The sequence below is a fragment of the Martes martes genome, assembly GCF_963455335.1.
Source record: "Martes martes genome assembly, chromosome: 3".
In the NCBI taxonomy this organism is placed as follows: Eukaryota; Metazoa; Chordata; class Mammalia; order Carnivora; family Mustelidae; genus Martes; species Martes martes.
Window position 1 is genome coordinate 158,074,152 of NC_137890.1, and position 25,687 is coordinate 158,099,838.

At 36.9% G+C, this 25,687-nt stretch overlaps 1 protein-coding gene across 18 annotated transcripts in view; it reads right to left on the bottom strand.

Annotated features, from left to right (window-relative positions):
• SP100 (SP100 nuclear antigen) overlaps positions 1 to 25,687 on the bottom strand; it is a 105,391-nt gene that overhangs the window by 14,503 nt on the left and 65,201 nt on the right. For 5 of the 18 annotated variants that reach the window (XM_080798034.1, XM_080798019.1, XM_080798035.1 and 2 more), the window contains 5 exons: positions 25,549 to 25,665; positions 24,534 to 24,587; positions 7,923 to 7,967; positions 2,990 to 3,061; positions 470 to 517 (listed from right to left, as the gene is read on the bottom strand). In XM_080798034.1, the coding sequence (XP_080654160.1) occupies positions 470 to 517; positions 2,990 to 3,061; positions 7,923 to 7,967; positions 24,534 to 24,587; positions 25,549 to 25,665 (336 nt within the window). The remainder of the gene's footprint in view (positions 1 to 469; positions 518 to 2,989; positions 3,062 to 7,922; positions 7,968 to 24,533; positions 24,588 to 25,548; positions 25,666 to 25,687) is intronic. The other 13 variants (XM_080798021.1, XM_080798032.1, XM_080798025.1 and 10 more) reach the window with 9 other exon arrangements.

The window sequence follows — 25,687 nt, forward strand, 5'->3', positions numbered from 1 at the left end:
CAAAAAACAAAAACAAAAACAAAAACCCACAAATGATAATCCAAAGTCACACAACCAAAAGAAGTTTGGAAATTAGGACACAAGTCTGGTATTACCACCTAGGGTCTCCCTTGATGGGCAACCTGTGGCCCTCTATGTGGGCAAGAGGAGGGTCAGTTAAATATCATGAAAGTCATACCTTTTATATTTTTTTCTTTATATTTCCTTCCTCAAAAGTTATAAGTGTAGTAATAGAAGCCCTCTACAGGTCCAAGAAGGCCTGGGGTCTCTCAGATCAACTGGCTAATCAATGGAGTGGGTATTATATCATCTTGTCTTGTTGAAGTTAACCAAGGTCAATGACTATCCTAACATTTGTTACTTATTCAAAAAGGCAATTAAGTAAACTGATTGATCACTCAAAACACAGAGTATAAAATAAGAATTTAGATACTTAATTATTAAAAGTATATTATTTACTTCTTTTTACCTCTTTTTCTGCCTCTTCTCAAAGCCCTGGTGATGACTGGTTTTCTCCCTGAGAAAGTAAAAAAATAACACACATGTCCCTTTTTTATAACATTACATTGCAAATGGTAGTGTTTTACAAAAACACCATTCAAATGTAACTTTTCAGAAGCCTGTCTAGTACTTGAAGAAACGTAGCAAATGTGTGAATGAGTCAGGAGTCAGGAACTTTTTCCTGTAAACTAACAGATAATAATATTTAAGGTACCTAATTGCTGTTGTGACTATTCAAATCCGCTGTTATTATGAAAGCATCTGTAGATAATATGGAAATGAAAAGATGTGGCTGTATTCCAATAAAACTTTACTTACAAACAGCCAATTGGCTGGATTTGTCCTGTGGGCCATAGTTTGCTGAACCCTGGCCTAGACTTAGTTACAAAGATGATACTTAACTGAGATTCATCCTGTATTTCTTTTACTATTATCTCCAAATAAATTTGAAACAGTGTTTTGTAGATTTCTGAAGCAACTGGGTGAGAAAAATAGTGAAGTTAGACATCTACTAGGTGCTTCTTTTCTGTCAAGAACTATCCTTAGACCTTGCCTCTATTAACTTACTTCATCCTTAGAACAAATTATCAAACAGGAACTAATACTATCCTCACTTTACGGATGAGAAAATTAATGCTCACAGAAAAGAAATACAGATTAAATGAAGATTTCCTTTAGTAAAGAGACAGAGATAAAAAGGCAGTAATACAAGATTTCAAGGGAGATTTCATGGGGGATTCTACAGATCAGATAGCTTCCCAAAACCCTAAACCTGAAAGAAGATATTTGTGCTGAAAGTGGTGGCAAAAATTAGCAAGGAGGTCAAAACTAACTGATGTCCGAGTTCTAAAAGGCATAGGGTTAGAGATAGCCCAAAGGGTTGACTTTAAATACGTCCCAGAAGAATATAGTATCTGATTCATGTTTTGATTGTGTCCAAAGAAAGAGTGAGTCATGTCCATGTGCATGTTTGGGTCTGTCATTATTCAAATGTTCTTGAATGTTGGGGTCAGAGACACACACTTGATGCTTTTTCTATCTAAAGGTCTGTGCCCATAGCTGGCATCCTGGGGTACTAATTTGGGTAGTTCAGGTCCCAGGAGAAAAATCTCCAGACTCTCAACTATAACTCATCTTTCCTTTAAATAGATTATGATCAGATGAGGCTGGAAAGGATTTTTTTCTTCAACCAATCACAAAAAGCCTTCATTTGTGGGGCCTTTGCTATAACAATTACCCAAAGGGTTTTTAAAATCTCATCAAGATAAAAATGGACCCATGAGATATTTATTGATGAGTCCTATTCTGAGAGGAATCACATTCCAAGGTCAAGCATGTTCTACCCTACAAAGTATTTCCTTAGGAAGTTTATCAAGATATTATGAAGGTATACTGAGAGAACGGTTTCCCAAAACTGCATAAAAGAATCACCAACATGGATATTAGTACTAAGGACTTAAGACATGTAAAACAGGGAACATGTAGACCACAAATAAATAGATGAAGCTTTCTCTAAAAATTGCTCTGCACTGATGAGTTCCAAAGAACATGACTGTGCCAAGTAGGGTAGTTAGTATGATTGCCAGGTGTAAAAAGTCATCCATGTAAGTGTGGCTTTCTGTGGAACACCCCTCTCCTGTCACTTGTGGTGCTGAAGTGATAGGTATACCCAGGAAAACTAGCCAGTCCTGGTTCACTCTCCCACCCTTCCACCCTCCTTACTGCCACCCCTCTCTTTTCCTGCAAGGGTCAAGACCCACTGTCCCATGAGAAGATACCTGTGCCCTCTCAGCTTTCTCCTTGCTTTCTCTGTCCTCTCCTTTCTCATGAGGTGGCCAAACTTATACCCCAGCTAGCCCTGGTCATAATCTGAGTCTGTTGAGCAGTAGCCATATTGGCAAACATACATTCTCTTGCTCTCAGTTTCTCTCTGTTTAAATCCTCTTGGGACTAGTGTGTGAGCTAGGTTCTCCTTTCATCAAAACCACAGGATACGAAGCTCTATATGAGGCTGAGATGGGCCTTGGAGGACAGTCAAGCTATTATTATTTATCTTACTTTATAGATGAGTAAACTAGGCAGAAGAGGTAAATTGACACCCTCCAGTCCACATGATTACCTCGAGGTCATGGGACATGAGGAAGGACAGGTACATCACCTATGAATTACACTGTGTTTCATGTCTACAACTATTTCCAGTCCTGAAAGTTATCCATTCAGTGGAGGGAGCACTGAATTGGCACCAAGGGCCCTAGGTTCTGGTTGCAGATTCATCACAGAATTATTTTTTTGTGGTATTATTCTCTTTCTCTCCCTGTCACCTTTTGGAAACTGACTAAATCTGATATATTTCTCAACAGTACAGTATAAAGCAATAGGGAAGTAGGTTTGTTACTAAAATGATAGAATAAAGCATGAGAATTTAGATGTTTAGTTACTGAAAATAAAAAATGCATGCTTTTTTTAAATTAATTTTTTTTCTTTTTACCTTTTCGTTTGCCTCTGTTCCATAGGGCTCTGTTACTCAGAGTTTGGATTCTATGTCTGCCTCTCCTTCTCACTGAGAAAACAAAAATATAAAAATGATGCTGCTGACATGTTACTAAACAGCCAATGAGTCAATGAGGAACTCAAAGAAATTAAAAGAAAACATATAGAAACAAATGAAAATGAAAACATAACAGTCCAGAATCCTTGGGACACAGCAAAAGCAATTTTAAGAGGGAAATTTATAGTGATACAAGAATACCTCAGGAAACAAGAAATATTTCAAATACATGATCTAACCTTACACCTAATGGAACTAGAAAAAGAAAAAATAAAGCCCACGTTTAATAGAAGGAAAGAATTATAAAGACCAGACCAAAATTAAATGAAACAGAAACCAAAAGAAAAGAAAAGAAAATACCAATGAAGCAAAGAGCTAGTTCTTTGAAAAGATAAACAAAATTAATAAACCTTTATCCAGACTCATCAAGAAAAAAGGAGAGAGGAAACAAAATCAGGAATGAAAGAGGGAAAATAAGAACCAACACCACAGAAGTGCGAAGGATTATAGAGACTGCTATTAAAAAAATATATGCTAACACATTGGACAACCTACAAGAAATGGATAAATTCCCAGAAACATACAATCATCCAAAATTGAATTAGGAAGAAATAGAAAATCCAAACAGACCAATTATTAGTAATGGAATTAAATTGACAATCAAAAAATTCCCAACAACCAACAAAAATCCAGGACTAGATGGAGTCGCAGGGGAATTCTACCAAACATTTGGAGAAGAGTTAATGCCTGTTCTTCTCAAATTATTTCAAAAAAATAGAAGAGGAAGGAAAGCTTCCAGAGCCATTGTATAAAACCACCATTACCCTAATACCAAAACCAGACAAAGATGAAGAAGAAGAAGGAGGAGGAGGAGGAGAAAGAGGAGGAGGAAGAAGAGGAGGAGGAGGAGGAGGAGGAGGAGGAGGAGGAGGAGGAGGAGAAAGAAAAGAAGAAGAAGGAAAAAAAAAAAGAAAAGGAGGAGAAGAAGAAGAAAAAAAAAGAAAAGGAAAGGAAAGAAAGACAACTACAGGCCAGTATCCCCGATGAACAAAGATGCAAAAATCCTTAACAAAATACTAGCAAACTGCATTCAACAATACATTAAAAAGGATCAGTCACCATGACCAAGTGGAATTTATTTTAGAAATGCAAGGATGATTCAGCATTTGCCAATCAATCAGTGTGATATACCACATCAACAGAATGAAGGATAAAAATCAATCTCTATGAAAATACCAACAACACTTTTCACAGAACTGGAACAAATAATACTAGAATTTATATGGAACCACAAAAGACCCCAAATAGCCAAAGCAATCTTGCAAAACAACAACAGAGTTGGAGACATCACACTCTCAGGTTTCAAAATCTATTACAAAGCTATAGTAATTGAAACAGTGTGGTATTGGCAAAGAAACAGACAACACAGATCAATGGAACAGAATAGAGAACCCAGAAATAAACTCACACTTATGCTAAATTAACTTATGACCAAAGGAGGAAAGAATATACAATGAGTAAAAGTCTCTTCAAGAAATGATGCTGGGAAAACTGGACAGCTACGTGCAAAGGAATGAAACTGGACCACTTTCTTACACTATATTCAAAAGTAAACTCAAAATGGATTAAAGATCTATATGTGAGACCTGAAAGCATAAAATTCCTAGAAGAAAAGACAGGCACTAATGTCTTTGACACCAGCCTCAGGAACATTTTTTTGGAACCTGGCTCCTCAGGCAAGGGAAATAAAAGCAAAATAAGCTATTGGGTCTACACCAAAATAGAAACTTTTGGTTTCTATTGAAGTGAAGGAAAAACACAGTGAAGGAAAAACATCAACAAAATGAAAAGGCAACCTAATGAATGAGAGAAGATATTCACAAATGATATATCCAATAAGGGGTAAACATCCACTTAAACAACTTAAACAACTCAAAGAACTTAAACAACTCAATATTTAAAAAATTGGTTGAAAATGGGTAGAGGATGCGAACATTTTTTCCAAAGAAAACCTACAGATGGCCAACAGACACATGGAAAGATGTTCAACATCACTAATCATCAGGGAAATTCAAATCCAAACCAAAAGGACAAGAAATAAAAAGTGTTGGTGAGGATGTGGAGAAAAAAGCAACCCTTGCGCACTGTTGGTGGGAATGTAAACAGTGCAGCCACTGTGGAAAATAATATGGAGGTTCCTCAAAAAGTTAAAAATAGAAATACCATACAATCCAATAAATCTACAATTAGGTATTCACCCAAAGAAAACAAAATACTAATACTAAAAGATTTTTGTGTTCCTATGTTTATTGCAGTATTATTTGCAATAGCCAAAATATGCAAGCAATTGAAGTGTTCATTGATAGATGAATGGATAAAGAAGATGTGGGGTGTGTGCGCTCGCACGCGTGCGTGCACGTGCATGATGGAATATTACTCAACCATAAAAAGGATAAGTTCTTGCCATTTGTGACAACCTGGATGGACTTAGGTGTTATGCTAAATGAAATAAGTCAGATAGAGAAAAACAAACACTATTTAATTCCACTTATATGTGAAATATAAGATACAGCATAGATGAATAAACAAACAAACAAAAAGCAGAAACAGGTCAGTAAATACAGAGAACAAACTGATGCCGGAGAAGAGGAGGTGGAAAATGAGCAAAATGGGTGAAGGAGAGTGGGAGATATAGGCTTCCAGTTATGGAATGGATAAGTCTCAGGCACAAAAATTACAGCATAGCAAATATAGTCAAGTCTAGAGATGGTGACGGTATGGGGAACCAGCTATACACCCACTGGGATCATGAGAAGGCACGATTCTCATGGGCTTCTCTGGGGAAGGGAGGAGCTCAGTTAGCTTTTCTTGAAAGATATTCTGTAAAGAAAGATGATTTGAATGGACCACATGACCCTGGCAGGTATGTGGACCTCCCTTAAGGGGGAAATGGTAGGCAATCAGCTGGAACTCCTGCGTTAGAGGAACTTCAGTGGAGAGATTCTTTCTAAAGAGGGGTTCTTTAAAGAGCTCACAAACAGGGCTCATGCATCCTCCATATGTTGGAGGCATGAAGGACATAGCCCATAAGAGGGCTTTTCCTGCTCCTTATGTCCTTCTCGCCCTCTTCCACAACTTGTACTAGCTAAAAGCACTGATACTGAGGAGGGTTAGACAAGAGTGTGTATAAGAGAAGAGGTTGGTCTCACCCAACTTCCTTAACTACGTATCAGCTCAGGCTTCTTAATATTGAATGAGTATCACTGCTGTCAAAAAGGGACTAGCACAGCTCCAGGTTTTACCTAAGACTTCATCTTGGGGCAGAAAGAAAACTATTTCAGAGAACAGTTTTGAAAAGGAGTTAGAAGGAACAAAATCAATTTGTGCTTAAACTACCAATTTCAACATTTTAACAAAACAGGTAAGACACGTTTCACAAAAACTCAGAGGAACAAAATCTTGGACCCGGGTAAGTATAAGCTAAGAAATAACAAAGACGATACAGGCAAATATGAAGATAAAATGATAGAGATGCTAGAAATATATGTGTGTGTTTATTTATACTATATGTTTAAATTTTATTTATATTATTTACAGAAATATATGTATTACACATATATAAAATGGGAGGAGTTCAGTTGTGTGTGTGTGTGTGTGTGCGTGCATGTATATAAAATGATAAAATGACAGAAATAATCAGAAGAAATGAAAGGAAACAAAAATATATCCCCATATATTTTGACTCCAAAAGAAAAAGCCCAGCAACCTCTGAGTGTCTCATAAACTTAGTAACAGTATTTCATATGATGTGATGTTAAAGAATAAACAAAAAGAAAGAAAGTCTATAAGAAGAACAAGTAGAATGGGAGAAGGAAGGGGAAAAGAAAGGAGGCAAAGAGGACGAAGAAAAGAAGGAACACAATGGAAATAACAATTGCAGAACCAGGTGCAGAGAATGAAGCATCGCTGATCTTTTTCATGGTCTGCTGCACGGACACAGTATGCTCTGCCTGAGTTTGGTTTAAATAACTGTGTCCCAGGCTTAGATCTGAGGTGACACCAGGACTCTAGCTTCTGCTTAATTAATTCGAGTTCCCTCTGTTTCTCCTTGTTCTGTTGAGGGCTGTGTTCATTAGTTACAACAAACCTTTCTAACATTTTCTCCTGGTCCCTCATTTCCCATTCAGGGTTAGCTTGTCTCTGGCCATGTAGCTCTGTGCTATATCCAGGTTCCAGCTCCTATTCTTGCCAAGGGTCTTAGGTGACAAGAGGCCAGGTTTGAACCAATATGAGTCAGAGTTTTCCTCCAAATATGAAGAAGTCAGTGACTTTGGATAAAAACACGTAAGGCAAGTAGGCAGATTGCTATTTGTCCCCTACAATCACTCTTTCTTCCGTAGGAATAGAGTTACAGCTAAACCCATGGCTGCCTCACTACAGATTATAGTTCCTGGCCTCACTGGCAGCTAGCTCTGGCCATAATACCAAGTTTTGGGCAACAGGATGTGAGCAGAAGACTGGATCTTTCCATTAAAAGAAATCAATAAGTGATTTCCCTGCCCATTTTTCTCATTCCCACTGGCTGGGAGACAATGGCAACCACACTAGCTCTTCTGGACCCAGAGAGGGAAACCATGTATTGAGGAAGGCAGTCTCTTCCTTCCATTTCTGGATTGTTTGATGAAAGAGAAATAAATGATATGGTTTAAGCCACTGTATTTCAGGCTCTCATTTGTTACAACAACTTAGCCTGTACTCAAAACAATCATTATTTATGGAGTCCATTGGAGATTTCTGGGGTACAGGAAAGATGGGTCTGGCAGGAAGACCAGGGTTGCAGTAAGCACACAGGTGTGAATTCTCAGACTTTTACCTTTTTGGAGATTGCTTTTTTTATGTATATATCTTCTCTTTCTTCCTTCAAACAGAAAAGAAAATAAGCTTTACATGTCAGTAAGCTTCAAATATTTCAAAGTCTTTATTCTACTTTTTTAGTGCTAAATCTCTGGCTACCAACACATCACCTTGGTTGTCATCACACTGAAAACAAAAATAGCAACAAAACAACCTACATTTATGCTAGTCATTTACAGTATATTTTTACCTACTTACATGAGGTTTTCTCATTCACAATAAAGAAAACACAAAAGGTAGCTGAAATCAGATAGGAGCTGACAGAGAAGAGGGGGAGTGTCAGAAGGGTCAAGGAAAAGTAGATTTCAGAAATCACAAGTGTATGTCCAGGAATTTAGGGGTTTGCCTTGAAAAGCTGAAGCTATAACCCATGTTTAAAACAGCAAGAAAGTAAGTATGAAATAGAAAAAAAAATTGGAAAAATGATGACAAAATTAGAAGGGATAACAAAGATTATTTAAGGGCGATTTATAAAAGATGAACCAGGAAGTTTAGAAAAATTAAGAAAAATTAGAAAGAAAATAATCAATGGAGGATAGTCAACAAGTCAGCATATTTCCTAAAGAAGAAAATCAAAATAATAGAAGTGCTTCAATATAAATTCAAGAAAAAAGTTTCTGAAATAGAACAAAAAACTGACTATACTTAAGTACATATATTTCTGCCCTACAGCATAGAAAATTGACTCCAAACTGTCAACCCTGATATATATTCCAACAAATTTACTGGACTTTAAAGATAAAGAAAAAATGGAATGGGCAACCTAGATAAAAAATGTCAAGTCATTTTCAAGGGAGGGGGATCTTGCTATAGAATTTTCTTTTTTTTTTTTTTTTTTTTTTTTTAAAGATTTTATTTATTTATTTGTCAGAGAGAGAGAGGGAGAGAGAGCGAACGAGCACAGGCAGGCAGAGTGGCAGGCAGAGGCAGAGGGAGAAGCAGGCTCCCTGCTGAGCAAGGAGCCCGATGCGGGACTCGATCCCAGGACGCTGGGATCATGACCTGAGCCGAAGGCAGCTGCTTAACCAACTGAGCCACCCAGGCGTCCCTTGCTATAGAATTTTCTATAGTAACAAACACCTAATGCCACAAGAAAGTGGAGAAAAATCTACAAGATGCTTCTAGAAATAGCGAGTAAATTATTTTTCACATATAAAAAATAAAACCAATACTTTTGAACAGGAAAATTCTGGGACTGTTGTTTCTATGAATAATTATTGAGAAAACCACTTGAAGATCCACCTCAGCAAACCAAGATAAGACTGGAAAAATTTTGGCAAAAAGGATTAAAATAAAAGTGGGGATGAAGTGACAGAGTGGGATATTAAACATACATGCGCTGACAATATAGAAATCGTATAATAAAAAAATGTGTGAGGAAGGGGGAAATATGGGTGGTAGAGCAAGATCATTGTCTGTTGGACTCATAGCATGTTATTTGGACAAATCAAGGAGGGATATCAAGCACATTTTTTTTTTTAAATTTTTTTTTTTTAAAGATTTTATTTATTTGACAGAGAGAGATCACAAGTAGGCAGAGAAGCAGGCAGAGAGAGGAGGGGGGAAGCAGGCTCCCTGCTGAGCAGAGAGCCTGATGCGGGGCTCGATCCCAGGACCCTGGGATCATGACCTGAGCTGAAGGCAGAGGCTTAACCCACTGAGCCACCCAGGCGCCCCTTAAATTTTTTATTTATTTTCAGCGTAACAGTATTCATTGTTTTTTCACCACACCCAGTGCTCCATGCAATCTGTGCCCTCCCTAATACCCACCACCTGGTTCCCCCACCCTCCCACCCCGCCCCTTCAAAACCCTCAGGTTGTTTTTCAGAGTCCATAGTCTCTCATGGTTCACCTCCCCTTCCAATTTCCCTCAACTCCCTTCTCCTCTCCATCTACCCTTGTCCTCTATATTATTTGTTATGCTCCACCAATAAGTGAAACCATATGATACTTGACTTTCTCTGTTTGACTTATTTCACTCAACATAATCTCTTCCAGTCCTGTCCATGTTGCTACAAAAGTTGGGTATTCGTCCTTTCTGATGGAGGCATAATACTCCATAGTGTATATGGACCACATCTTCCTTATCCATTCATCCGTTGAAGGGCATCTTGGTTCTTTCCACAGTTTGGCGACCGTGGCCATTGCTGCTATAAACATTGGGGTACAGATGGCCCTTCTTTTCACTACATCTGTATCTTTGGGGTAAATACCCAGCAGTGAGCTGAAAGATACACATAAACGTAACATCATGATGGATCTAGAGAGTATAATGCTCAGTGAAATAAATCAAAGACAAGGGCGCCTGGTTGGCTCAGTGGGTTAAGCCTCTGCCTTCGGCTCAGGTCATGGTCTCAAGGTCCTGGGATCGAGCCCCACATCAGGCTCTCTGCTCAGCAGGGAGCCTGCTTCCCCCCTCTCTCTGCCTGCCTCTCTGCCTACTTGTGATCTCTATCTGTCAAATAAATAAATAAAATATTAAAAAGAAATAAATCAAAGACAAATGCCATATGGTTTCACTCATTTGTGGAATTTAAACAAAACAAATGAACAAAGAAAAAAAGAGACAAATCAAAAACTGACTCTTAAAAACAGAGAACAAACTGATAGTTACCAAAGAGGAGGTGTGTGGGGGAGATGGGTAAATTAGGTGAAAGGGATTACAAGTACATGTATCATGATGAGCACTGAATAATGTATGGAATTGTTGAATCACTTGATATTGTACACCTAAAACTAATGTAACAGTGTATGTTAACTATACTGGAATTAAAATAAAAAAAAACTATTTGACACCAAAAATAAAAAAAAATAAAATTATGATCTAAACTTGGGTGGGAAAGGAAAGAGTGGACAAAGAAATAGGACACATGCTAAATTTATCAATTTGGGGGGTAAGAAATGAATGGGTACTATCTAAAGAGGGAGTTTATAAAAGTAATTCTAAGAGTAATCACTAGATCAAAAATACAAACATTTCTAAATATCAGAAGTACACACTTACTCCTAACCAGTGAAAATATGAGAAATGAGTACAATTCAACCATTCATTTCTTTTAAAAGGGAAAGACCCAGAAGTGGCTCACATTTCTTCAGCTCTGAGGCCATTGCTGAGAACTTCGTCACAAGGCTAGCTCCAGGGAAGATTGAGAGGTTTAGTCTAGCTAGGTAGTCATATACCCAAATATAACCACTGGAACAGAAATGCAAACCTTCCTATTAGAAGTACATACATGCACATAAATGCACGGAAGTCAGAATACAGAGTGTTGACATTTTCAAAATCCAAGACACACTAGAATATGTAATAAAAATTAGTATGACACAAACAAGACCATGCATTTTGATGCTATCTATAAAAGTAAATGAACATAACTCACTTATTAAAATAAAGATTTTGAGATTGAATTACAGAGTAAACTCCAACTTTTTTTTTAGATCTTCTAATTTATTTGTCAGAGAGAGAGACCACAAGCAGGGGGAGGAACAGGCAGAAGAAGAAGCAGTCTCCCTACTGAGCAAGGAACCTGATGTGAGGCTCCATCCCAGGACCCTGGGATCGTGACCTGAGCCAAAGGCAGATGCCCAAACGACTGAGCCAGCCAGGTGACCCTAAACTCCAACTTTTTTTTTAAATTTTTTTTTAAAGATTTTATTTATTTATTTGACAGACAGACATCACAAGTAGGCAGAGAGGCAGGCAGAGAGAGAGGAGGAAGCAGGCTCCCTGCTGAGCAGAGAGATGTGGGGCTCAATCCCAGGACCTTGGGATCATGACCTGAGCCGAAGGCAGAGGCTTTAACCCACTGAGCCACCCAGGCGCCCCTAAACTCCAACTTTTAATCCTATACAGAAGACTTATGGAAAAAGATACTTTACAAATATTGAAAATAAATGTATAGGCAAAAGTATATTCAGCATACATCAACAAAAAAGAAACCAGGGAGTCATAGTCTGAATATCAAAAGAAATGTAATTCAGACCAAAAAGTTTTAAGCCAGTAGTAATTATGGGAGATAAAATGAAAAAGATAGCAACCACTTCTAGTAGCAACTTTATTTTTACCACCTCAGTCTATGAGAGGTCAAGCGCACAAAACGAGGAGGCCCAATTAATACACTTAACAAGGTGGATATGATTAATTCATATTCAACTCCATGTCCAAAAAATAGAGAATGTACATTTCTTCTCACTTGGGGCAAAGAGGAAGTATAAATCCAAATGGTAGACTATCTAGCAAATAATAATAATGAAATTATTTCCTATGAGAACCTATGCATTATCTAATTTTAAAAAACACTAATTTTAAAAAGAATGAAAAAAAAATACATGCATAGTCTTCATTTTTCATGGAGTCCATATCTGTGAACTCACCCACTTGCTAAAAGTTATCTTTTTAACCCCCAAATCGATACTCATGGTACTTTCACGGTCACTCATAGACATGGGCAGAGCAGTGGATCATTCAAGTCACTGATGGGACATTTATTCAGTGCGTTCATTGGTGATTCTGTTGTTTAAAATAGTAGTAGTGCTGATGTGCTATGTCATGTTCCCAAGCACAAAAAGGTTGTGATGTGCTCTATGGAGAAAATTTGTGTGTTAGATAAGCTTTATTCAGGCATGCATTCTAGTGCTGTTGCTATGAGTTCAACATTTATGAATTAACCTATACATTAAATAAGATATCTTTAAATAAAAGCATTCACAAAAATACTCACAAAAAAGGGTATGTATTGATTAATATGTTGTGGCCATAGGCTCACAGGAACATAACCCTATACTTCCTCTAGAACCAATGGTTCAAAATTAGCAAATTCTGTGTTTGGGGTGACTTTATAGAACGTTTCTACTCTGAATAGTGAAAATTGGCTGTATATGTACATATGTGTGCATATGCGTATATGAGTACACAAGCAATGTGTTTTCAGAGTCCATCCACTTTTTTTCACTGTTTTTTATTTTAAATATTGTACTTTTCTCTTTTTTTCTTCAAATATTATGCATTTTATTCTCAGAATTTATATTTGGTCCTTTTTAAATAATTTCTATTTCTTTGTTGATATTTGCTATTTGGTGAGAAATCATTTTCTAACTTCTTATGTGGCTTTGTTAAACACATTTAAAATAGCTGATTTAAAGTCTTTTGTCTAGTAATTCCAGTGTCTGGTCTTCCTCATGTACAGTTTCTATGTTTCCTGAGTATGGAGCCATACTTTGTTGCTTGTTTTGCATGTCAAGTAATTTTTTTCTTAAAAACCCAATATCTTAAATAATATGTGATAACTCTGGAGATCAGATTACCCCCCCCCTTTTCTCAAAGTTTGTTGTCATTGCTGTTTGTTGTTATTCCTGTTGGTTTTTGTTGTTTATTTAGTACTTTTTTTCTGAACTAATTCTGTAAATTCTGTGTATTTTGCCGTGTGACCCCTGAAGTTTCAGCTCAGTTTAGTGGTGAATTAATGACTGGAAAGAGATTTCCCTAAAGAGCTGGAAGTGATAAGTCTCCCAGTATTTGCCAAGGGGCTAGAAATGCTTGTGTTGATGCATGCCTTCAATGCACAGCTAGACAGTTGACAATTCCATCCTCGCCGTCACTTCCTGCTTGCACAGAGCCTCCTGGTTAGGCAGAGGTGACAGGTGAGGGCTATCTAAGGTCTTTTTTGAGCCTTTGCCCAGTCCTGGGTATCCTAGACCTTTGTGTGGCCTTCCAGATGGCCAGGAATATTGGGGAGTTCTAGATATATATATATATATATATATTTATTTATATTTATATAATATATATAACATATTACATACTTATATGTATAAAACTATATATTATACTACAATGCTATATATGAAATACTACATATTTATGTATAATAAATAAGCTATAAGTGTATGTTTATATGTATAAAATACAGTTTTATAATTTATGTGCTATTTTTACATAATTATGTATTATATAAATATAATGTTTTTGAAGTTTATACATTTACATATTACATATTATATAATTTATAGAAATGTAGAAAAGACTGTCACCCCTGCTCCCATTCTCTTGCAGCTGACTTGTTTATACCTCATTTTTCTCCTGTACACCGTCAGGAGGCAGCAAGGGATGTTAAAGACCTGATAACGGCAAGACACAGAAACTGGTTTTTCTAAGCAGGCAGAGAGAAAACAACTATTGCATTTTATTATCAAGAAGAGATCAAAAATTGAAAATACTTTGTCTTTTGAACAGAGTGAAAACCGACTTTCTATTTTATATCAGTGTCTTTAAAATTTATTTATTTTTAGTTTATCCTGACCACACCTAAAATTTGTTTCCAAAGATTTTTCTTTACAAACTTTTTACAACTTTTTTTTGCATTTAGGTTTTATCCTAAGCCATTTTTTTTTTAAACAACCACCTCATTTAGGACAAAATTACCTTTTTTACCTTTAACAAAAATGTATTTCCATTTTTCATTTTTATATATCTCCTACTTTTTTACATAGAGAGTTGTGTCCCTTATTTCCATCAGACTTACAGTTAGTAGAATTTTTCACTCTTTAGAAATTTTAATTTTCAGTGAAGACCAAGGAGTAACCAATTGTGAACTGTTACACCAGAATTCTTGAATGGCAAATTTGTGAATCAGTTAAGCACTAAACATGTTTACCAACAGATTTAAATATCCTTAGTTCTTTGTAGTAAGTTAAAAGCATAAACCTATGTCCAGTAATCAATGTTTTAGCACTTTATCCCATTTGGAAAAGACCTAGATGTTCAACAAATTTTATTTCATTTATTATTTAAGCAAAACTTTAAAGTTTCAGGTTACCGAAGATTTTGAAAGTTATCTCAACAATTACCCATGAAAACTTTGAGACAAACAATTACCTATCAGTTTAGTCATCTTTTTGTTAACAAATTTCAACAGAGATAATATGAATTTATTTGACCTTCAGCAAACCTCAGTAGAATAAGTTTTACATTTAATGCTGATAACTTTAAAGACATGTCTTTCTTAATTAAACCAACAAACTTAACTTAGTTTAAGTACTGATTGATGTTCCACTTGGGCCCACCCTGTTTTCGATTTTTACCTGAGATACTAGGGTTTGTAAAAGTTACAGAACAGAGCGAATAAGAGTCCAAGTAGACCATATAGTAATTGGAATTGGCTTTCCTTTAACAGGCAAAAGTTTTAACTCATGTACTACTTTTTCCCATGTCTGTAAATCTAAAGTCCCTAATATAGGGAATTAGGAGCAATGTTCTTTAATTACCTTTAAAAGCTCCAAAAGTTTGCCCTTGCTGACTTTTGCTTCTCCCACCTTAGGAGCCATCTCAACAAACATACTTAAGGGCGGTAATCCTTTGTGCTCTTTATATTACCCGTACCCTGCCATATATTACCCATACCCACAACTCATCAGCGGGAAAAAGGCACAGCCGTGCAAAACTCATGTTGGGGCTTCTTCTCCTGTTTCATTTCTCTTCTCTCATGTCCCTGTTCGGGCACCAGTTGCCGCCTCCTGACGGCAGTCCCTGATTTAGGCATGTATTTTAAAGCTTCTAAGGTTTTAACAAACTTCCCCAATATTTAAATCATGAACAAAGTCTTGTTGACTAATTAGTCTTACTTGTTTGGCATATAACACTCTAGTTCTACTGTTAAAATGTTATGTATCACAAAATAAGTTTCCTTGTCTAATCGTATCATAGTACTCTCCTATCAAATCATTAACAATGTCCATTTCTAAGTTTTTTTGTCATTTATAATCGTTTTTATTCTCTTGTAAAATAAGTTATATTTTAAGCAGTACATTATTCTAAGGGATGGTTATATCATATTTAATTATATGTAATTGTCATATTCTGTATATATTTTATTTATAATTTTTATGTATTTGCACATATGACGTATTCATATTTATATATTATATATTCTGTTTATCTGTATAAATACATTTCTATGTTATATTTTTTATATTATATATATGTATGTAATTTAAATTATTTATTTGTAAATAAGCAAAACACATGAAATATACACTTACATACATGTTGGTGTGTTATATGTGTGTTTCCAGAATTTCTGGAATGCCAATTTCTGAACACCTGCACTGCTACCGGCTTAGTCCAGTCCAGCAACACCCTTGCCTAGGTCATTACAACAGCCTCCATACTGATCTCTCATCCCACTTCCTGAAGTCTACTCTCCATGTGGTTTACAGAGCAATCCTTTAAAAACTTAACTGAGATTGTATCATTCCCCAGCTCAAAACTCTCAGTGTCTTTTCCTCTTACTGAGATAAGAATCTAAAATTTTTATCATGGCCTATGAGGTCTTCATGACCTTAAAAATCACTTTCCACTCACCCTCTTTAGCTCCCCAGCCAGTAGTCCCCTTGCCATTCCTTGAAAGATCCCACACATCCTGCCTCAGCCTTTGGCTTGAGGTCTTCTCAGCCTAAGCATCATGGATTATTCCTTCACCTCATGTGACATCTACTTATGTTTCAGCTTGTCAATGAGGCTCTCACTGGCCACCCCATATAAGATGGCATGTTTCTGCTCATGTTAGGTTGTTGCTCCGTAAGCATATTTGCTGCAAGCATTTTCACTACAAACATTTTGCAGCTTGACTAACTGACCATGCATAAGGCAATTCTGCCATGAAAGATAAAATCATGAAAAATAAAAGAGGGATATTCATTAAAAAGGTCATAATGAAACATGAAAAATGAATAGCAAAATTCAAAGGACTTTATCAGGCAATTCAAAAATATTTGAATACATTCAAAATGTGTAGTGCAGATTCATGGCAATACTGTACAAGTAACTGATTTTATTTTGTGATTTATACCCAAGCACTTGTCTTCAAAGTCTTTTGTTCATAGTATTATACATTTTATTTTTACTTGTTGATTTTTCTCCTTGTTCAGCATGGCATTTTTTTCTTTTTCCACTAAAATTTCCTCCATCATTAAGAGAAGTATCAGTTTCCAAATACTGGGATGCATATCTGTAACTGAGCTTTGTATTGCATTGTGAAAGTTTCCTACAGTGTTGTTTATTCTGAGCATATTGTCACATGCCCATTGACAGACATTCCAAAATTCTGTGGGAAATGTAGGCTCAAAGTGTACCACTGTATAAACCATTATGAAGGCAACAATTTTATGTAATAGAAAAATGTGAGTACTGAGTCAATGAAGAAATGAAACCAAACTGTCAACCAGTTATTTCTGAAATTTTTTATGGCAAAATTACCTTACAGCCAATTAGTTATGTGGGAAAAAATGTAGCAAAAATATCTATGGCAAAGATGCTTACAGTGAAAATGCCAGACATGGTTTCTGTTGCTGTATACCTCCATTACTCTATTTTTTCCTCACTTGAGCTGAGATGAAGGGAAAAGCATCTGATGTGATGTCAAATCAAGTGCCAAGGTCCTGAAGCAGAAAATTATTTAGTTTGTTCGAGGAGGTCAGAATGGTATGTGAAGAAAAGGATGGAAAGAAATGAGATTTTAAGAGGTAATCAGAAGCATCTAAAATATTATATATTTATTTGTGTATTGTCTATATTACCCTAGCCAGAATGTAAGTAATGAGATTTTGTTCACTTCTTTACCCCTAATGGGCAGCGTTGGCAATAGATACTTGTTGAATAAATAAATGAAGAATATAAAAAGAAAACAGAATGAATAGGTAGTGAGATATGTCATGTTCATGAATTGGAAGACTCAATATTTTAGAAATGTCAATTTTTTCCAAATTAATCCTAAGCAATTTCTATAAAAATTCAATCAGATTTTCAAGGGAACTTGGCAAGTTGTTACCAAAACCTATATGAAAGAGAAAATGTCCAGATTAACTAAGATAATTTTGAAAAACAAATTGAAAGAAACTTGCTCTACTAGATATCAAGATATTACAAAGTTATAGTCCTAGAATGTGCTATGTATTGATGCAGAATTAGATAGAGCAATGGCTCAGACTAGAAAGCCCCCTAACAAAACCATATAGACACATGGTAGCATGATGCATGCCCTATGCGACATTATTTTGGAGTAATTGGAGAAGCTGGGACAATTGGTTATTCATGTTGGAAGAAAACTAGACCTCTACCTCATATCACACCAAAAAACCCAATTCCAAAAGGATTAAATATCTAAATGAGAAGAGAAATAGGAGTGTCTTAGCCTGGTATTCCCAAAAGCAGATTTTGAGATAAGGGTTTTTGTTCAGGAAGTTTACTTGTGAAACTGTGTCAAGGATCTGGGGTGGGGAACTGGGAAGAAGCAAAGAGTAGGAGAGAAAGCCAATTGGGATGGTTGCCACTGTGGTTAACTGGGTCCTGATCCTGGTGGGGATCCTTTGAAGAACTATTTTAAAAAATTGTTCATCTTAGAAATGGAAGAGAGTATTTATTCACTGGATCCTGTCTTTCTTTGGTTAAGAAATGGATAAAAACTCAAAATGGATAAAAGACCTCAATGTGAGGCAGAAATCTACCAAACTCCTAGAGGAGAACATAGAAATAACCTCTTTGACATCAGGCACAGCAACTTCTTTCAAGACATGTCTCCAAAGGCAAAGGAAACAAAAGCAAAAATGAACTTTTGGGACTTCATCAAGATCAAAAGCTTCTGCACAGCAAAGGAAACAGTCAACAAAACAAAAAGGCAACCCACAGAATGGGAGAAGATATTCACAAATGACTCTACAGACAAAGGGCTAATATCCAAGGTCTATAAAGAACTCCTCAAACTCAACACTCAAAAAACAGATACTCACATAAAAAAATGGGCAGAAGACATGAACCGATACTTCTCCAAAGAAGACATACAAATGGCTAACAGACACATGAAAAAATGTTCATCATGATTAGCCATCAGGGAGATTCAAATCAAAACCACATTGAGATACCACCTTATACCAGTTAGAATGGCCAAAATTAACAAGACAGTAAACAACATGTGTTGGAGAGGATGTGGAGAAAGGGAGAACCCTCTTACACTGTTGGTGGGAATGCAAGTTGGTGCAGCCACTTTGGAAAACAGTATGGAGATTCCTTAAGAAATTAAAAATAGAGATACCCTATGACACTGCAATTGCACTACTGGGTATTTACCCCAAAGATACAGATGTAGTAAAAAGAAGGGCCATCTGTACCCCAATGTTCATAGCATCAATGGCCCCAGTTGCCAAACTGTGGAAAGAACCAAGATGCCCTTCAACAGATGAATGGATAAAGAAGATATGGTCCATTTATACAATGGAATATTACACATCCATCAGAGAGGATGAATTCCCAACTTTTATATCAGCATGGATGGGACTGGAGGAGATTATGCTGAGTGAAATAAGTCAAGCAGAGAGAGTCAATTATCCTATGGTTTCACTTATTTGTGGAGCATAAGGAATAACACAGAGGACATTGGGAGAAGGAGAGGAGAAGCGAGTTGGGAGAAATCAGAGGGGGAGATGAACCAGGAGAGACTGTGGACTCTGAGAAACAAACTGAAGATTCCAGAGGGGAGAGGGCTGGGGGGTTGGGTGAGACTGGTGGTGGATATTAAGGAGGGCACGGATTGCATGGAGCACTGGGTGTGGTGCATATACAATGAATCTTGGAACACTGGAAAAATGAAAAAAAGTTTAGAAAAAAAAAAGAAAGGCCATTATCAGGTGATCACTGCAGGCCACCCTCAGACAAGCCACACTAGCTCCATCCTCTTGACTGGAGAAACCATCTTGTCAGGGACAGATTCCTTCACAACTCTTCAGGCCCAGGCTCCTGGGAAGAGGTCTGCCTCCCCTTCCACCACTGCTTTCCACACATGCTGCCTCTCCCTGACTCTCCTGTGAGGCCAGGAGGTCCACCCAGCTATGGTCAATCTTTATAGTCCTCCTGAGAACATGTAGTCCAGAGGTAGCCTCACCTTCATAATGGGATCCACAGAGAACCCTCATTAACTAACAACATTGATTACAACATTTCTATCCATTACAAAGACTCACCAATCAAAAATCACAAAACTTCAAAGAAAGAGACTAGGGTGCCTGTGTGGCTCAGTCAGTTAAGCCTCCAACTCTTGATTTTGGCTCAGGTCATGATATCAGGGTCGTGAGATCAAGCTTAGCGTGGAGCCTGCTTAAGATTCTCTCTCTTCTGGGGCGCCTGGGTGGTTCAGTGGTTTAAAGCCTCTGTCTTTGGCTCAGGTCATGATCCTGGGGTCCTGGGATCAAGCCCCGCATTGGGCTCTCTGCTCAGCAGGGAGCCTGCTTCCCAACAACCACCCGCCCCCCGGCCTTCTCTCTGTGCCTGCCTCTCTGCCTACTTGTGATCTCTGTCTGTCAAATAAATTAAAAAAAAAAAAAAAAAGATTCTCTCTCTTCCCCTCTCTTTGCCCCTCCCCCAACTCATGCACGTGTGTGTGCTTTCTCTCTCTTAAAAAAAAAAAAACAACAATCCACACGCCAATTTGTAATTTGTAGTTTTCTGGTATTTCTTTATCCCTCCCTTTATTTTACTGTGCTCTCCTTTTTTTTGCTTTAAGTACATATTTTGTACAATTATATACGTGGATTCCATTTTTCACAAAAAGAATTAATTTATTCATTTAAATTACTCACCCGAAATATTCTTGGATGCATCAATATGTAAAGGCTTAACTATTTCTAATGCACAGTTTTTTCTCACCTGCCGTGTAGCAGGAAGAAGGAATTCCTGTGACGCTAGTATATTGAACCTGGGGCAAGGACAGCTAAAGGAGGAAAACATGCTAAATATTTGGGGTACAACAATGGCCTAACCTTGCAGAATTAGCACTTCTCTGTTTCATTATCATAGGCAAATATGGAGCCTCTCACCTTGCATTTAAAACTCAAGATTTCTGCATTGTGGGGCTATGTGAATAAGCACAAGTGTCACTGGGAACGAGTGTTGTGATTCTACTTTTAGCCATGCTGCAAATGAGATCCTTGACTCTGCTTCCAGGTGAAACTTCGAGCTTAAAAAAGAAAGGGAGCTCTAGGTTCATCCCCTTACTCTGTGGAAGTAGGAGTCACTGTGAATTGTCTGCTGTATACCTCAGGCTGAGCTATGGGGAGTTCATCAGCAGCCAACAAGGTTCTACCCAGTCTTTAGCATGAGCACGAGCTTGTCCAGTCTTTCAAAATCTTGACCACTCTAATGAAGCCTTCCACACCCTTGTTTAGGGGGATATTCCTATTGTCCCCAAATCTGGCTCTTTTTTCCATTCTGCTGAATTCCTCATGCTAGTCCAGTCAGTAATCATAGAAGTTTTGAAGGCTGTGCATCTTCACCCAAAATGAGTACTTTGAAGGGAGACTGAGTTTTGGTGGTTGTTAATGTAGATGTGGTCTGATTTAGAAGGAAAGAGAAGTTGTGGACAGGTTGGGAGGTACAGTGGGTAAACAGAGCAGAGAAAAAGGGAAGTATGATGAAGCTCATGAGGATGAGTTCTGGTAAAGAAGGGTTGTCAGTATTTGGAGATAAAAGAAAAAATATAGAAAGTATCTTAATGATGCCAGTAATAATACTTAGCCTATATATAATAATGTGTATATAATATTATTAAGATGTAGTCTTTTAAGAAAAGGTATCATTGGAGGGCCTGGGTGGCCCAGTTGGTTAAGTGTCTGCCTTCTGCTCAGGTCAGGATCCCAGGGTCCTGAGATCCAGCTCCGCCTTGGGCTCCCTGCTCAGCGGGGAGCCTGCTCCTCCCTCTCCGCCTGCCCTTCCCTCACTTGTGTTCTCTCTCTCTCAAATAAATAAATAAAATATTTAAATAAATAAATAAATAAATAAATATTAAAAATGTATCATAAGCATCATCAGCTAAATACTGAACAAATCATTCACATCATGTATTTAGGTGAAGACAAGAAAGGATATCTGAAAATAAAAAACACAGGGGATCTCAAGCTGATTCCGGTTTAAGAAATAAGAGAGGAAGCCATAGGAGAAAAAAATCTCTATGTACCTGTATTACTGTTTTTAGGTGAAATTCTTTTCACGCCTTTCTCTATTTTCTGCCGAGTAACTATTTCTGAACTCTATGGGCTTGCATTTCTTATATGGTTATCCAGTAGTCAGATTTGAAAAATATAAGTCTTTATAACTAACAAGGACAGGTGCCTGTGTGGCTTGGTCAGTTAAGCATCTGCTTTCTGCTCAGATCATTATCCTGGGGTCCTGGGATGGAGCCCTGAGTCAGGCTTCCTGCTCAGCAGGGAGTCTGCTTCTCCCTCTTTCCCTCACTTGTGCTCTTTCTCATGCTCTCTCTCTCAAATAAATAAAAGCCTTTATTACAGAAAGAGATGGAGGGAAATTTCTCCTCAGCCTATAGCTGTGGAAGGAGAGAGAGCATTGTGCAACATAAACTAATATGAAGAATATGATTTGACAAAGCATTAAATTGAGAAATTTCATAAAAAAGTAAGTCTTATTCTCTAGTAAAATATGGAAATATGTCTATTCATAACCATTACCAATTTGTTCTTTTCTCTGTTACTAAAAATTTGTCCTTGGGAGAGTTAATTTGAATGGGTCTTGTAATATTCGCCCAAATTAGAAATTACCACTTCTCATCAAACCAGTTCCAAAGAAACCTTAATTCTGATAGGCTGTCTTGATAATTCTTGGGCCTGGCCATAAAACTTTTAGAATTTTAATTCCCATGTAGTTAACATACAGTGTTATACCAATTTCAGTTGTACAAAATAGTGATTCAACAATTCCATACTGGCTATCATATGTTAACTGATATCTGGATCCCTAAACTATATAAATGCTTTTAAGATTTTATATTAAATTAGAAAAAAATCCTTGGCATTCTGAGTTCCTCACATGCAAGTAGGTAATAAAATGACCACAGATTTCCTACTTAAATAAAGACTTTGAGAGCCTTGTCTCATTTAAATTCACTCCAGGTATTATGTAATGGGGAAAAAAAGATATTCATAATAACAAATTTGTACACCATGTAAGAATTTTTTAAAAGTGTAAGAAAATTTTTATTGGAAGAACATTAAATAAGATGTGAAAAATTGGTTAAAAGTCTCTGTTCTCCCAAAATCAATCTGCATTTTCAATGCATTTCTTCCTTTTTTTTTTGAGTTTTTGTTTAAATTCTAGTTAGTTATTATATATGGTAAAACTGGTTTCAGGTATAGAATTCAGCAGCTCATCACTTACATATAACATTCAGTGCGTATCTAATTAGGGATTCCAGTGGATTTGGGAAGGAGGTGAAGAGGGGGTCTTTTGAGTTTGATTCTAATATTCACCCCCAGTGAGTCTTCAGGATTGTGCTACCTTTGAGCTCTTTCTTCTTTTCTGCAGCCCCTTTGATTGCAAGAGAAAATCTAGTATATAGACAGGCAAAGGCATTGTGTGATTAAAGTGGCAGTTCAATCACAATGTAGTAGTGTGGGTAATATTTTTGAAATTCCAACCTCACATAAAAACAAAGAGGCAAAACCCATGGAATTATAGATGTAAACATTAAAAATGACCAGGTGCTTCAAACATTTGATTCTAGAATCAAAGATGAGATTTTTTTAAGTCTTAAGCTAGAATTGGCTATTATAAAAATGATGGGAAACCCAAGAGCCAGAGAGAAAAAAGCTGACAAATTTGAGTACCTAAAGATTTATAACGTCTCTAGGACAAAAGAGTCCATTAACAAAACCCAAGAGGAAAACAACAGAGACACCTGGGTGGCTCAGTCAGTTAAGCACCTGACTCATGATTTTGGCATGGCTCATGATCTTGGGGTAGTAAGATCGAACCCTGAGTAGGGCTCCATGCTCAGCAAGGAGTCTGCTTGGGATTCTCTCTCTCCCTCTTCCTCTGCCCCCCACCCCAACTCATGTTTTCTCTGTCTCTAAAATAAAGAAATAATCTTAAATTAAAATAAATAAATAAATAAATAAAATAAAAGGAAAACAAATGGGGCAACATATTAGCAACACATATGACAAAGATTTAATTTATATATCAGATAAGCTTTTCTATATTCATTCAGCAGTGTAAGAAAAAGACAAACACAAAAAAGACAACAGGAAACTGACACAGCACTCTATGACAGATACTTCAATAAAGTGGAAAAATGAATGACCAATAATAAATGAAAAATGCTCTACCACCCTAAAAATGAAGACTAGTACATGTGAAAGCACCAAGTAAGACTTTTTATAGTTCAATTAAAATGTTGAGTGTTTTTACTGCTTAGGTATGATATATTAATTTTAAAAATTAAGAAAAGGAAAAGTATGTATAGAACTACCACATGAAGATATATAAAAATATATTCCAAACTGAGCTAATATATGCATAGAAAAATTCTGGGAAGACATAGACCAATGCTTATAAGAAACATATTTAAAATCAGAATAAAATGCAACATGAAGATATAACCATTTTGGAAAAAAATTGTTACTTTAAGATATTCATTTTTTCTTATGAAAGATATAAAAAATGATGATAAGCTTTAGCATTAAATACCACTTCATTTGTAACATAAAAATCAAGCAAATTCTTATTCATTCTTACTTATTTTCTCATTGTGTTTTCCCGAAGTAGAATTGTTTCCAATATCCATGGTATCTAAAAAGTAACAGGTGGTGGTCATATAACTGTAATTTATAAATAAAAGTTATAAATCTTATGACAATTTACACTGTGGAAGACTTGAGTTTATAATGATCTGAGCATCATTTCTCTGTCTTCTTTCTAAAGGAAACAGACAGGTACTGAATTGATATCAAAAGTCTTCCTTTATTTCTCTGGGACTTTGAAAAGGCTCTTAAGTTCTTCAGGACATCAGTTTCCTTGTTCATGACATAGGGATAGCAACTGTTATCCTGTTCAGGCTTTAAATTTTTTATGACAATTAAATAAGACCTTATTTATAAAAGCTAATGAGAAATCACTGTATCAGTCAACATTCTGGAGGGCATCCTTCAAAACTATATGCTGTTTAAGAATAGTTATCTAGAGCCTTTGTTTCCTGACAGGTAAACAGGACCATCTGTCTTTTGAGGCTTTTCCAAGGTTGTGACAAAGTGACACTATTATCTACCAGCTGAAGAACGCTTGGATTTTTTCATTCCATGGACAGGGGTGGATGTCCCTATATAAATCTAATACTTTAGTATTGATTCACTAACATAGTAAATGAGATACTGCCATTTTTACCAGTGTATTTCTACCAGATCATCCATGTAAATCCACAAGGCCCACCTTGTTTAACATGACTTTATAAGGATCTCTTGCCTCCCTGCCATTCCCAAAAGGCTCAGGTTAAGCAAATGCAGAGAATGGGATTCTGGCATGGATGTATCCCTTCCCTATCAAAGTGTGCTAGGAGTCCAGTGCAGCAGGAAAGAAAAGCTCTGATTTCAGACTCCTGACATCCTACAGCCGAGGGCCCAGTGACCTTTCAATTCCATAACTGGCCATTCCATTGGTGAGGTGCCTGATGTCCTCGATCTCTGATTAACTACATACTCAGGGTCTGTGGTATCTGAAGAACCACCTCTACCCCAAGACCCTCAGGCAGCCTTACCCATCAAGTCAGATGCTTGGCTACTCTCAGTCCTTGCTCCTTGGTCTCTTGAAATACCTTCTGAAAAACACATGACACAGGAACACTTTTCACTTCCAAGTCCTGGTGGCTCTGCTCCTGAATTATGATTTGTAAAAAG